The sequence below is a fragment of the Phalacrocorax aristotelis genome, chromosome 5 (assembly GCF_949628215.1).
Source record: "Phalacrocorax aristotelis chromosome 5, bGulAri2.1, whole genome shotgun sequence".
In the NCBI taxonomy this organism is placed as follows: Eukaryota; Metazoa; Chordata; class Aves; order Suliformes; family Phalacrocoracidae; genus Phalacrocorax; species Phalacrocorax aristotelis.
Window position 1 is genome coordinate 58,635,462 of NC_134280.1, and position 14,977 is coordinate 58,650,438.

A 14,977-nucleotide genomic window follows, 5' to 3' on the forward strand; every position below is an offset into this window, starting at 1 on the left:
ATTAGTATTGATTAGCTCTGTTTTAATGAAAATACTGAGAAAGTTCTAAAGGATTTTTCAGAGGTGTATTGCTAAAATGTTCCACAACTATTTATCTGTAGCACAGATAAGAGTAATACATTTTGTGCTTTTATATGAAAACACATTCTTTGCAGAACTAAAAATGCAGACATCCAAATAAATGGGTAAAAGAGTATCAGCCTAGCCAATTATTGGGTTAATAATTTGCATAGCTTATGTATTTTCATTTACCTACTCAGAAGTGGTCGATGAATTAGTCATTTCAATCAGTTTTGTTCTAAAATAGATTTGTTTGCAAGATGTGTGTTTGTTTTGTAGTTTGAATGGCTATCTGCTGATTCGCCACTTCTGTCTCACAGGGGTTATCTACTTGAAAAATATGATAACTCAGTATTGGCCAGATCGTGAAACTGCACCAGGAGAGATTCCACCTTACTCCATCCCAGAAGAAGATAGACACTGTATTCGTGAAAATATTGTAGAAGCCATTATTCACTCTCCTGAGCTGATTAGGTATGCAGTTTTAACCTGTTTGTGAATTGGCTGTGGTTTCTGACTTTTGTTTGTTTTCATAACTACGATCACCTGTGTGCTAAGCATCGTTGTCATACACTGCATCCTAAGCATAGAATTAGTGTAGATGGCAAAACAGTTTTCAGCTTGTGCAGCATGTAGAATTTTCAAGTTCCTCAAATGGAGAATATTAAGCAGAAAGTACAGAACCTAAACCTTTTAAACAACACTTGAAATAAGTCAAAGTTTGGGCAATATTAGCTGTTTCAAAACCAGAAGAATATTATTAAAATAATAGTAGTAACTTACTTAATCATTGTGCATTTCATTTCTAGAGTACAGCTTACTACTTGCATTCACCATATTATCAAGCACGACTACCCTAGTCGCTGGACTGCAGTTGTGGAGAAAATTGGGTTTTATCTTCAGTCTGACAACAGTGCTTGTTGGCTTGGAATTCTTCTTTGTCTTTATCAACTTGTGAAAAACTATGAGTAAGTTTTTTTTTTTTCTACTATATGAAACAGCAGAATTGATATATTTGTATTTTTTCTATTCTGTGTGTATATTGTAACCATGTAGAATTGTGTGTGGGATTGCACAAAGGTGATAGAAATCTAATTTTAGAATATATTCTTGAATACTTGCTGTACAGATGTTAGTTCGTATATGTTCTCCACTAAAATTACAGAAAAACTGCCTTTGCAAAAGGTTTGAGATCAGAAAAAAGTGGATGTTTTAAAGCCTTAATTTGGTGGTAGTTTTTAATGGATTGATAGCAGTAAAAAAAGTCTGCTCAAAATAATGACTTTCGCACAAAATTATTATTTATTTAAACCAGGTTTAACAACAACAAATTGTACTCTAGGTGTCAGTGGCAGTAAACAAATAAAGGTTTCAAAGTGTGAAATCTTGAATGTTAGGAAGTTCAGAATTAGTTGATTGACTTTGATATGATAATTTTGATAGCCTCATCCAACCCGTTGTAAGAAATCTTTATCAAAGGCCACTGTTCTATATGTAAGGCACTGGGCTAGGATACAGGTGAATGTTCTTTGCTCTGTATCTGGTGTTATGCTCAGAGCTTTACAGTTCAGGTTGCACTCTGAGAAGTTATGTGGAGCTTAGCGGCTGCTGCTGATGTGTAGGAAGCTCATTTGAGCTGGATCAGAGGAAAGTGCAGTCCTGGAGTCAGGGAATTGCAGTGGTGGAACTGATGGAATCCACAACTTATTCTTTCAAAGCACTGTCGTGCATAACACTTATATTTCAGGTACTTGATTTAAAATGTTGCATTGAAAAAATGTCCTTTGCACAAATCAGAAACTGAGTTTTCCTGAGCAGCATTTAATCCTTATATTTTTAGGTTTCTATTTCAGAAAATACACGGAAGCTATATAATTGGACAGGATTTTGGAGCTTAGCGTTATGTAGTAGTTTTTTACAGAACATGCCATCTGGCAGCAGATTGAGTAGGCTTTATATTATATTTCTGCAAAATGGCACTGTTTGAGAGGCTGAGCATTGATCTTTAATATTAGTGAAAAGTCTTCCAAAATGTATTTAAAACAAACAAACAAAACCCCCCTAACAAACAAAAAAACCCACAACAACAACAAAAAAACCCACAAAACCCCGAAAGAACAGCAAACCGAACCAAAACCCAATCTCCTAACCCAGAATCTCCCACAGGAGTCCAAGAGTGTGATAGTATTAATTGCTTAATCAAAAAATAAAGCTGTACAGTCTTAAAGTGGTATTTTACTTTGTTCTTATTGTCATCACCAGCATGGACAAGATCCTCTTCTCCTGTGATAACTCTTGAGTCAATAATGTCTTTAGTCTTTGTAAGTTAAAAGTGGGGGGGAAGATTTCAAAATGCGGCTTCACTTCCTTTCAGGAATTTTGAAATATTTTGAGAAAGGAAATGGAGCCTTGTTTTCAGTATAAGCAAATAGGTAGACTGTCACCAGCGTGGAAAGGTCTGAGGCACTATTTCAAGGGGTGTTGCAATCAAGGCCTGCTCAGAGTCCACCACATAGCCTTGAAGCATACATTCTCTATCAAGTTAGATTTGGGAAAACTAAATGGTAAGGTGTGAGAGACGTCAGTGGTAAACTGAGAGAGACTTCACAGTTTGCTTTCTTGAATGTCAGTGATGTAACCTAGCTTCTGGAGGTACTTTGATAAATTGGAAACTTGAATAATTTACTCACTAGCCCAGCACCTACCATTCTTGGCAATAAATGTGTACCTTTTGCTTGCGATTTCTGTAGTGCTCTGATTGCTTTTCGCTATAGTAATGGTGTGGCTGAACATGATGTAGTAGCATTCAGTGAGTAAGTTGGCAGGAGTGCATTACCAGCAGAAAACTAATGTGGATATATATTGGAGTAATGGACACTCAGCGGTTTTCTAACTTGCCTTTTAACTGTAATGTTGTCTGGCTATAGCTTTATTTCAGATTCTGTAACAAGAAATGGCTAGGGATTTTTTTAAAATCACATGTTGTTATGAACTGTAATATAACCTATTGGTGTCTACACCGGGGAAAGATGGACTTTTAAAATTCAAAAGCTACCTGAAAGGTCTACAAAACTTGTTTGTTCTTATCTAAAGGTACAAGAAACCAGAGGAGCGGAGTCCTTTGATAGCTGCAATGCAACATTTTCTACCAGTTCTCAAGGATAGTTTCATTCAGCTCTTGAATGATCCATCTGATCAGTCTGTCCTCATCCAGAAACAAATCTTCAAAATCTTTTATGCCCTTGTCCAGGTAAAAAATATGCTTTGTGTATACTTGATCAGTAATTTAAAGTGTTATGCTTTTGCTTAAAATAGTAAATAACAGAAATACTAACAATATTAGATTTCATCTGCATCATTTCCCCTACTACTGAATCGGTGCTCTGAATTGCAGGGTTTTGGAACGCTTGATTGAGCTGTACTTCTACTTTTGTACAGTGCTATTCCTGGTTGGCATTAGATAGAACTTATGCATGCCGTCCTCTAAGGTAGAGTGTTTGCTAGAAAACCAATTAGAAAATCAGTTTTCTAATGACAGGTTTAGAGGACAGCCTTCATAGAATTACCAGTGTAAATACAGCAGCTTGGAATGAGTGTGTTAATTGCTTCAGAAATTAGTGTAACATCCATTTAAGCAGTGTCTTAGCATTGCATAAATGGAATGGAATAAAGACCTCTAGCACCTTTGAAGATACTAGGGACATAGGCTAGGTTGGTTTAAGTTCTTTAGCCTGGTTTTCAGTCATTTGCTAATCTTTCTTGGTAGCTAAATGTAGACAAAGATTTGAAAGAGCTAGAATTCAAACTGTGAAAGTAACACTATTTTCAAATTGCTTTATAATAAACTTATTTCCCCCCCTTTCTTTTTTTAAGTACACCTTACCTTTGGAGTTGATAAATCAGCAAAACCTGACTGAATGGATAGAAATCTTGAAGACTGTTGTTGATAGGGATGTACCAGCTGTAAGTGGCTTTTGGCTGTTTGTCTTTAGGCTTAAATACTTTTAATTCATTCAAATATTGAAAAGTTTACCTTTTATTTCTGCAATCTTGTTTCTCAATAAGTGCCAAGAAAACAATTTTTTAAGCTAAATAGGGTGTTATAAACAGACTAGACACATTTTGAAAATATATAGCTTTTATGGAAGGAGTTCTGTTTTCAAATTTAGCGCAACTTATTTTGGTTTGTTTCAAGAATTTGTTGACCATTTATGCAGCATGTATTATGGGATTTATTTGTAGATATGCTGTACTTTTAATAAGATAGAAGTACAAATGGCTGGTTAAAAGCAAAATATGCTATATAGTTGTTCAAAAGACACATAGTTTGAACTCTTTGGGAGTAATTGGTAAATGAACTTTTTTTTTCTTCCCCCTCCATAAAGGAAACCCTTCAAGTTGATGAAGATGACAGACCTGAGTTGCCGTGGTGGAAATGCAAGAAGTGGGCTTTGCATATCTTAGCTAGACTTTTTGAGAGGTATTTTCTTCTGTGTTATTACTTTTTAAAAATCCAAACAAATATTCAAGTTGATAATATTGCTGCACCCTTGAATTTGCATACTTGTTTCTAATTCTAGGTATGGAAGCCCTGGTAATGTTTCCAAGGAGTACAACGAGTTTGCTGAAGTGTTCCTGAAGGCATTTGCTGTTGGTGTTCAGCAAGTAAGAAACGCTGAATGTGGGGGGTGTTAGGATAAATTTAGTTAGTAGTGTGTTCTTATTTCATTGGTTTTTTTGAAAAGGCTGCTTCTTTACAATTGGGGTTTTTAAAGCACATTGGTATGGAAAGCACTGACATCTGTGGGTTAAGTGAAAAGAATGATTTAAAAAATGATTCGTTTTCTGCATAGGACAATCCACTGAAAATAGCCTATGCAGCATTGATAATCTGTAAACAGAGTAAATGCTCTCATATAACAAGCCCTCAGATGAGCCTCAGATAAATGCTATCAGTTTTTCTCTTTCTGGAAGAGATAGGTATAATATTTACGTGGTGTAGCTGACCTTCTTACCTACCCTTTTAACTCTGATGTTATAGTTCTTCTTTGACTCAAAGTCAGTAAATATTGAGCATTCTAGTCTTCTGGAAAAGCCTGATCAAACAGAGGCTCTCTTACAAACAGGTGAGTCTGGTCACTTTCCACTCAACTCCCTGCCTGGGGGATTGCCACTTAAACAAAGCACCTTCTGAACTATAGCAGTTTCTAACCTGACATATTAATGTTATGCCAAACTATCCTTGATTTACCTTTATTGGAGTAACTTAATGATTCAGGTAGTCCTACCACATGGCAGCAACCTACAGGTTTTCCTGAAGGGACAGAATGGATTGGTGGGGCAGGAATTGTCATCTGTTTGTCTTATACTGCGCGTGTTTAAAGTCGGTAATTTGAAATTTTTGAACTAGCAAGAAAATTCACATGAATATTGGGAAATATTTTGATCTGATTCTCAGCACCAGGCTGTACTGCTGACTTCTGTTCTTTTGAAACAAATTTGTTTATAAACAAACTTCAGGTAGTTTTTTGTAAAACTTCATGTATTGGCTCATAAATCCCTTTATATTAACGTGAATAGGCTGTAAATGTAAGTAGACTAGTCATTGATGAAAATCTCAGGGAGCAGAATGTTTTCTCCGAAGCCTTTGTTTTAATCAGGAGAAGAACAGTTCTTAGTTCAATTTCAGTTTTCTTAGTTTTCATTCCTAATGAAATTATAATTAATTACAGGACTTTAAAAGAGGAAAAGTAGGGAAAGTATCTCTTAAATACATGAGTTTTTGAAGGTCACACGAAGTATTAGAAAGGAAAGAGCATTTGTCACAGTGGGTGTTAGGAAATAAATCCCAACATTCTACTTGGATAAGTGGAGTCAGCTTCACCTTCTGAGGTGCTCATCTGTCACCTGTAGGTGATATCAGATGTATATCATTTGTGTCGTCGTCTCCTCCCACTCCCCCCCCCCCCCCCCCCCCAAAAAAAAAAAAAAAAAAAAAAATCCAGTACATTTAACATTAGTTTTTGCTAAACTTTCTTAACATTCACCAAAACAGGCTGGACTGCCTAGGTGGAATACCTTGATTCTTATCCCTTGCGTTAGGAGCTGTTTTGCTCAAGATATATCTCATTTTGAAAGACCTGATGAACCAGAACTAAGCCCTGGTCGAACACTAATTCCTGGTTGTTCCTTGGCACAGTAGCGCAATTTTCTTTATTTGCCCTGGAGCCTCCATCCCACTTCCTGCTTTTCCTCACTGCAACTCTTAAACCTTTTCTTAATCTTCTTGATTTCTTTACTTATTGCATCTGAATCATGAAACTCCTTAGATTTGTGAAAAGGCAAGACCAAAATACTTGTCCTAAGTAGCGTGGCTGCAAAGACCATTTGTTAGACCTCAGCTTTGTTCTCATTCCCAAAGACTATTCCCCATCTCTTCACTGACTATTGATGAATTTAGGCTTTTCTGTGTGCTGTCCTGTTACATTGGGAAATCTCTCTTTCAAAGAAAAAAAAAAACCCAAAACTTCAGATCCTTCTAAAATTCAACTACACCAGCAAAGTGGACCTTCTTGTGTAAGCTTTTCCCCAGAGAAGATTATATTTGTTAAGTTCCAGTTTGCTGAAGATCCAGGATTACTACTTTTGTCTAGAACGAAGGACCCCTAATTTATATTTTTTAAATCTTTCCTGAGCTGCTGTCATGGTGTGACGTAGGCCATAGAGCCAGTCTCAGATCCATGGATTCTAAATGTTCAGTATATGATGATACTACAGTGATGGTTGTTTCTTTGTTGCTTGTGTTGAAATTTATAAAGGAAGCCAATCTTTAGATTGTCATGTACTCTGTAAAACTGCAAGAAATCCCAGTCTTAATTAGTTTCCTAATTACTTCTGGAAGGACTGTATTTAAAGCATACCATCAAGGAAGTAATATATGTTGCAGAGTTTAATCAGTTTAATTTTTTACCAGTTTCTTAGACTCTTTTTAACAATTAACATTTTTATTAATTGTTCTAACTTCAAGAAGCATGTTAGCCTTACCACGTAGTCATGTTTTACTGATTTTGAAAGTTACAAACATACGTCGCTTAAGGCATGGTTTTTGTAAAGAATAATTTTCTCTTTTAGTTAGTTCACAAGAGACTAAAGGAAATTTGACATATGTATTCTTGGATAATCCTTGAAACAGCTGCAAGTCTGAACATTTGCTCTCTTTTCCTTTCCTATCCTAAGTCAATACCAAATACCATCAAAGCCTTTTACTCAGGTGAGGGTAATAACCAGTAATTTCTTAAGTCCAAGAGGCTTTTAGACATGAGCAGTTAAACTTTTGAGGACTGATAATGCATCTAAACCATAAAATAATTTGTAAAGCTATCAATTTCATGGTGAATTAATGCATCCTCTTTAAACTCAAGTGCAAGGCGTCTCCTTTGGGAGAAATGCTTCAGTGCTTGTGTAATAAGTGTTATCAATGGAATTACTTTTCAAAATAATTAATCTCATTTTCCCAGAATGTTTTCTTGGTGATATTACAGATTGATAGTTTCTTCAGTTTCTTCAGTTCTGGAATTTTTTTTTTTAACATTATATGAAGAATTAAATGAAACCCTGGAAATGGGATTTGTCATTTCTCTCCAGTTGGTGCTGCTGCTCTTGAAGGTGCAGTGTTGCCACTGGGCTACAAAGAAACCCCCTTGCATTACCGATACCAAACTTTCCAGTGAGCTGGAATTCAATTACTAGTAACTGTCCTGTGTGCCTTTAATGTCCTTATTTGTGGAGAGCCATGGACTTTAAAAACGTAAATCCCTGTCAATAGTTCTGAATGCCACCTCAGGAGAAGAATTGAGGCCACAAAGCCAAGGGGAGAGGCTGGTTCGTAATTCTTCATACACATACATTCTTCATAGAGCATCACTGCCATAAGACAAGGATCAGTAGACTGCATGAGTAGAGTATTTCACCAACCCTAGTGTTTGGGCATGAATTTCAGCTCTCAGAGGGGCAAGATGGAATAATAAACCTTGGAGGGAAATGTGCCCTGGACTATGTTGGTGATGAATTAGCATGTATGTTTTGTCTTATTAAAGGATTGTATTTTTGAAAGACACGCAGCACCTGGTATGAGCTGCAAACTGCCTTATAAAATTAACAGTGACATTTAGTGGAAGGATTACTCGCTATCCATTTTAGTCTAATAAATAAACAGGTTGGTTTCTTGGTTGGATTTGGAGGGGTTCTTACATAGGATTATGAGGGAGAGTAGAATTCTTCTGGTTAAAATGGTCTGTGCCCAGTATAAGCTATTGATGAGACCTGTTTTTTCTAGGTGTTGCTGAAGGTGTTGTATCAATACAAGGAAAAGCAGTACATGGCTCCTAGAGTTCTGCAGCAAACGCTGAATTACATCAATCAAGGAGTGTCACATGCAGTCACCTGGAAGAACCTGAAACCGCATATTCAAGTAAACTATTTTCAGGGTTTAATACTTATATGACTTGGTAGTACATAAAGTCAGTCTGTTGTATGGTATTTCTAGCCTTGGTTGAATTCAGGATTTAGGGACCTCTGTTATCAATTGCTGGTAGAAAGAGTCTAAGCCTTTTTGGTGAAGGTTACCTTGATACATGAGCAAAGCTAGCTAATTGCTTTTTGCTGTCAGTCCTTTGTGCTTTAATATATTAAGGATTACAGTGTAACACAGCAACACAGATATTGGTACTGTGTTACTACATGTTAGATGGTGTTAACTACTGAATTTATGGCATTGAATCGTCTCCACATACCGTTATCCAAAGCAGGTCTAATAGCTTGCACTATATTGTAGCTCTACCTTAAGTTAAAAGATCTCTTTTTTTGTAAGGTACAACATAAAATCTGCTATATCCACATAGTTTTAGAACGTTACCGTTTTACATGAGAAGTGGCAGGATGGACAAAATCTGTGAAATACAGGACAGAATAGAGAGATTGATTTAGTAGTGCTAGCCTGTTTTCAACTTTTTTTTTATTGCAGGGAATTATCCAAGATGTTATTTTTCCATTGATGTGCTATACAGATGCTGATGAAGAACTTTGGCAAGAAGACCCATATGAATATATTCGCATGAAATTTGGTGAGAATTTGAAATATAGTCACGTTAAAATATGACTTCACACAAAGACAGGATTTCTCTAGTTTTTTCTGAAAATTGAGATGGCTTTAGTCTTTAAAAGAAAAAGAGAAACAGTTTGTATTATCCAAATAATATAACTTCATACAGTTAACTCTTGCATATACTGGAGGAAATGACTGAAAACATATGACAGTATCAGTCAACAATGACACAAGTGTTTCTGCACTTAAGGAAGTAGCTGATTTTGACAGTTACAAAGGCTTTGTTGCAAGTCAAATAGTCCAGGTCTTGCTAACAATAATCACATAAGTTTAATGTTATTAAAAGTTTATGCTTTACAATGGCTAATATTTCAGGCCCTCAAGTTTTGATGATCTTAAGGAATTTCACACAGGGCACAGTTCACAACAGACTTACCGTAATGGTAAATGAAACATTATGAAGTCATCCTAGCATTCCAGACTTGTCTGATTTTTACCTCCTGTGTCTTGCTGCTTTGTTGTTGGGGTTTGCTATAAGTCTATGCAGTCCTTTCAGGCTGGGGAAAAGAGAAGATATGTCAGACTTCCTGAAGAGATTCTTCCCTCCACTAGGACTTTTATGTGGCTAGAACAAGGAATCTTGATGGATTTGAGAGTTTCTTATCCCTCAAGTCAGAGGCAGACCTGTAAACAGTACAGGTATTATACAAGGCTCAGATAATCCTCTTCTGCAGAGAAACAAGAAACTGGGCATTTTAAACTAGAATCAACTGTGTGCTTGCCTGTACAGCAAATAACATACATGTCAAAAATTGTCTGCTATGTCTGCTTCTACTGTTAAAAAAGATTTATCTTAAAAATAAGAAAGACATACAACTTCAAATTAGACATGTAGAGCCAGTGGTCATGAAAAAGGTGAAACATATGTATCAGGAGTCTCCAACCATGTGTTAGTGTTTTTTGGTCTTGGAATATGTGTAGTAAGAAAGTATGATTAACCACCTGGAAGGGGGTGGGGGTGGGGAAGAGAAAAAATTGTTGTTCTTTTGTTTCATATTAGATTACATTAGGATCATGAACTGTAGTAAAGGAGCAAAATTTATAGCTGTTATGTTTATTTAACAGATGTATTTGAAGATTTCATTTCTCCAACAACTGCTGCTCAGACATTATTGTTTACATCATGTAGTAAAAGGAAAGAGGTAAGCTATTAAAGAATTTTACTTAAATACACCGTTAGCTAGGTTTAGTTTATAGTTTCCTTTTGCTGAAAGAACTACTAATAAAAGTTTTACTTCTCTGCTCTCTATTGTATCATAGAACGCTAAAATTTATCATTTTTCTCAAATTAATTTTGCACTGACCTATTAGTGATTTTTGTATTTGCCAATTCCTCTAGGACCTATCTATCAAGAATGTTGTATGTTCATAAGAGAGACATAAAACATTATTCAAATAAACATCCATATTCCAGGCTTGGAGCAGATTATTAGAGATTTAAGCGTTTCAGAGCACTGAGAATGGTACCTGAGACGACTGATTGAAAAACCTTGACTAACCTTACATGTAATCTAGGTTTTGCAGAAGACAATGGGCTTTTGTTATCAGATCCTTACGGAGCCAAATGCTGACCCTCGTAAGAAAGATGGTGCTTTACATATGATTGGTTCCTTGGCTGAAATTCTCCTAAAAGTAAGCCTAACAAATCTGGTGCTGCTTCTTCCCCTCCCCCCCCATCTGCCTTTCCTTTCTTTCACATATAGTGTCTTAGAAGAAATGAGAATAGCTCTCTGAGTTTGAGTTTATAAGTTTTTGAATCGCTGCCAGTTTATTTAAAGCTGTTGGACCTTTTTTGGGGGGTTTGTTGTCAGATTAATTACACAAAACAATAATCTGAACTTGAACATGACCTAATAAGACTTAAGTTCTCTGCTTCTAGTAAGAATTGGTACACCATTTCCTGTGCTACACTTAACTACGTTTCTTTTTTTTGTGGGGGGAAGGAAAAAAATTTCATCCAGTGAGAGGCTGTTGATTTAATGCTGTCTTTTCTGTGTATAGAAGAGAGGAAATAAAGTGAAATTAGCAACCTTGCTCAATTAGAATGGTAGCAAAAAAGATGCAGGGCCTGGCTTGTATTTGGACCATGGCTCTGAGAAGTTTCCCTGACCACTTTTGCTTTTGATACTAGAGTAATGTACTGCCAAGCAAAAGGAGTCTCTAGGAGTCAAAAAATGACAGGGGAAAAAAGTGTCACTATTTTGACTGAAAATTATAAAAGTCCATGTAGGATCCAAGTTTAATTACTAATATGGGATTTCATTGCTCCTTAATGGACTTTTATTAAAGCGCAAATTAAAAATATGAGGGTTGTGTTATGCCATTCACAATTCTATATGTAGCATTTTTTTAACTGGATTAGATATGCATTTTTATTTAAAGTTTTAAATTGATGTGTTTCTATTCATATTCTGACAGAAGAAGATATATAAAGATCAGATGGAATATATGCTGCAGAATCATGTATTCCCTCTCTTCAGTAGTGAGCTGGGTTACATGAGAGCACGGGTAAGAAAGTGTAAGATCTACTATTAAGATACACTGTTCCAACTGAAGAGTTTGGGAATATTCTTCAATATTTTCCCTCTAATATCTCCTTTCTGCACCTTTTCTGTAATAAATTGTATGCTTATTTCAGAGATTAATATCAGTCTTTATGTGTGATTATAGATAACTACTGTGTAGTTTTAAAATGGCTGCAGAACTGTGTGCATAGTTTTCCATCTGTGTCTGGTGGTGCGGTCTATTTGTGTTTTGCATTTAGACCGTACTGCTCACACAAAACCTGTGGCCAAAGATGAACTTGAGATCATAGTACTGGTCTAGTGATGTCTGAACGACAAGCCTCCCACTGGCCAGCCTCCACACTCTCAAACATCTTCATCTGTTAAGAAGTTTTACAGTATCTGTATTCAACAGTAATTGTACTTCAGATTTAAAAATTTGTATAGGTTATGGGTATATGAGTAGTTGATAATCCTGTCCGTAGGTTTTGTAACTCTGAATTTGTTCAATGTCTCTTTTTTTCAGGCTTGTTGGGTTCTTCATTACTTTTGTGAAGTCAAATTTAAGAGTGACCAGAATCTCCAGACAGCCTTAGAACTGACAAGACGGTGTCTGATAGATGATAGGGAAATGCCTGTGAAAGTGGAAGCTGCGATAGCGCTTCAAGTTCTGATCAGTAATCAAGAGAAAGGTAGCCGTCTTCTCTTAAAGCTACACCAAGCTTCAATGAAATAGGCATTAATATTGCAATGTTCGGGGAGACTTGTTCTGTTCTTTCCTGATGTTAATTTACTTCTTGCAACTGTAATTTGTAATCGCTTATTGTAATTTTACAGCTGGAAAATGTTACATTTTTATAAATAACATTATCACAATTTCATGGTACAATAAATCCAGTTTTACAGCACCTAATCATTGAATCAGAAATACAGTGGCAATGTAAGTGTATCTGTCTCTGCATACATTCATTCATGTCAAAATTTATTCTATTTTTTTAAAAAGTCATCTTTATCCTGACAGGTTTTACGTTGCTTAGTATTCCTGAAGCTGGCATAAAAGCCACAAAGTAAACGTAAATTCTATATCAAATACTTCGGCTAATTTGACAAAAATGCGTACATACCCATTCCTGTTCAATTAAAATTTGCATTGATAAGTAATCTTGCATTCCATAAAGACCATAGAACTCTGGTATTCATACTTCAGTTGTCATCCTCTTGGTATACAATTTTATTTAAAAATTGTTCTGAATGTTGATATTGCTATATTGATTTATACTACCCATGGTTTTGGCATATTAATGCAAAAGCACTGAGTATTAATGAAGTATATCTTGACTTTCTTATACTGATACTGTAGTTTTGTAAGAATGTAAATTCAAATAATTCCACTTGTTTTACAGCTAAAGAATATATTACTCCATTCATTAGACCTGTAATGCAAGCTTTACTTCATATTATAAGAGAAACTGAAAATGATGATCTTACTAATGTGATTCAGAAGATGATCTGTGAATACAGTGAAGAAGTAACCCCAATTGCAGTAGAAATGACACAGCATTTGGTAAGACTTTCTGGTGACTTGATATTTAATATGTGAAAGACTGGTATTTAAGATAGTTGTCCATCAATCAATAGCTGTTGTTACTCCAGTCTGTGTAAATGCCTTGATACAAGCAATTTTCTTCTGCATTTAGGCTGTGGGTTGTTTTTTTTGTTTGGTTTTTTTTTTCCCCTCAAAAGTGGCTTCATAACTGGAACTGAGTAGAAATCTTTAAGGGTTATTGTAGAAATGTTTGAGAAATCTTCGTGTGTATTTTCTCCTGATAGTGTTTATAATTAATTTTGGTAGCACATTTTAGGTAGTCTCTACAGTGTGACATTGGTTTTCTGTTTTAAAATGGGAAATTAAAGAGCAGATTTTTAATAAAAAATTTGGTGTGAAAATAATGTTATGTTGTATGTAATGTGAAAATAAAATTGAATCTGCAGGAGAAATTCAGCATTCAAATGGCCATATCTGGCAAGTTGTATTAATAGTTTCAAAAGCAGAGCTCAGCTCAGTGCTTCCCTGTTAAAGGTCTTTGCCTTGGAGTTAACACTAAATTGTTTGCATGTCATCTCTGGGAATGCCTGCATAGTAGTCCGGTCTAGTTCAGCTATCAATTAAACCTTCTGTCAGAAAAACTTATTCATAGAAAATGTATTCTTTTGCATGGAAAGTAATGCGATGTCTATCTTTTTATTCATGAATGGGTAAAGGATGACAGCTCAAATGGCTTAATATGAAAATTTTATCTATCTTGAAAACAGACTCTGGAATGGAGCAGACACCTTCTAATATTGATACACATCTTCGTAGCAGAATTCCTCCTTAAATTGTATAGAATACCAGACTTGCACATTTGTTCTTCATCTCCAAGTGTGCCCTCATTAAATGACACATTTATGGGTTGTTTTGCTACTACATGCAGGCAATGACATTTAACCAGGTGATTCAGACTGGACCAGATGAAGAAGGCAGTGATGACAAAGCAGTGACAGCAATGGGAATCTTGAATACTATTGATACACTTCTCAGTGTAGTTGAAGATCACAAGGAAGTAAGTAAAAATTACTTTAAAGCTAATGTGTTGTCTAAGACACTGCAAGTCTTCCGTAGTTCCAGGGGTTGCTGACAGTGTTATCTGAAGAACTGTCCTTTCAGCCAAAAAATATCTTAAAAGCAGACAACAATGAAGTACTTACCATGAAACAAAGTTGTAACAGAGTGGGTCACATTTCTAACACAGTATGTGTAGTAATAGAGCAAAAATGTTGCCACAGTATTTCCCATAAGAATTGAGGTTCTTGTTCAAATAGGTCGAAGCAACTTCTCTAACAGATGGAACTGTCAGCTCAGCTGGAAAAACCCATCTGACTTGATGAGGTCTGCCCTTCAAAGGAAATAGATGAAACTTCACTTAGCTTTGAACATTGACTCTGCTGACTTAGTTTGCTCTCTGCAACAGAATCAATGTCTGTAAACACAGCTGTTGTGGCTATGCTAAATGGCAGGGTTTTTACCTGCCTAATCTCCAGTGTGATGAAAACCTTTGTTCTTTAGTTTTGTACTGAATGGACTGACTTCCATCCAGAGTACAGCTTGTTCAAAAGATGCTATTGCTGATTAAAATCCTTCTTGACAAAGTCAGCTACTGTTTTTTGATAATATATTAGTTTTCTAGTAACTAAACAGTTGTACTCTCAA

At 35.8% G+C, this 14,977-nt stretch overlaps 1 protein-coding gene and 1 non-coding gene across 2 annotated transcripts in view; both read left to right on the forward strand.

Annotated features, from left to right (window-relative positions):
* Positions 1 to 14,977, forward strand: part of IPO7 (importin 7) — a 37,782-nt gene that overhangs the window by 10,621 nt on the left and 12,184 nt on the right. Inside the window, exons 3-16 of the mRNA XM_075094783.1 lie at positions 381 to 534; positions 870 to 1,028; positions 3,154 to 3,310; positions 3,934 to 4,023; positions 4,446 to 4,540; positions 4,641 to 4,725; positions 8,396 to 8,530; positions 9,083 to 9,182; positions 10,289 to 10,365; positions 10,739 to 10,855; positions 11,642 to 11,731; positions 12,254 to 12,419; positions 13,131 to 13,291; positions 14,202 to 14,330. Coding sequence (XP_074950884.1) covers positions 381 to 534; positions 870 to 1,028; positions 3,154 to 3,310; positions 3,934 to 4,023; positions 4,446 to 4,540; positions 4,641 to 4,725; positions 8,396 to 8,530; positions 9,083 to 9,182; positions 10,289 to 10,365; positions 10,739 to 10,855; positions 11,642 to 11,731; positions 12,254 to 12,419; positions 13,131 to 13,291; positions 14,202 to 14,330 — 1,715 coding nt within the window. The remainder of the gene's footprint in view (positions 1 to 380; positions 535 to 869; positions 1,029 to 3,153; positions 3,311 to 3,933; positions 4,024 to 4,445; positions 4,541 to 4,640; positions 4,726 to 8,395; positions 8,531 to 9,082; positions 9,183 to 10,288; positions 10,366 to 10,738; positions 10,856 to 11,641; positions 11,732 to 12,253; positions 12,420 to 13,130; positions 13,292 to 14,201; positions 14,331 to 14,977) is intronic.
* On the forward strand, positions 11,922 to 12,103 carry LOC142058193 (small nucleolar RNA SNORA23). Its single transcript, XR_012660884.1, has one exon. It is a non-coding gene; the product is annotated as a small nucleolar RNA SNORA23 (small nucleolar RNA).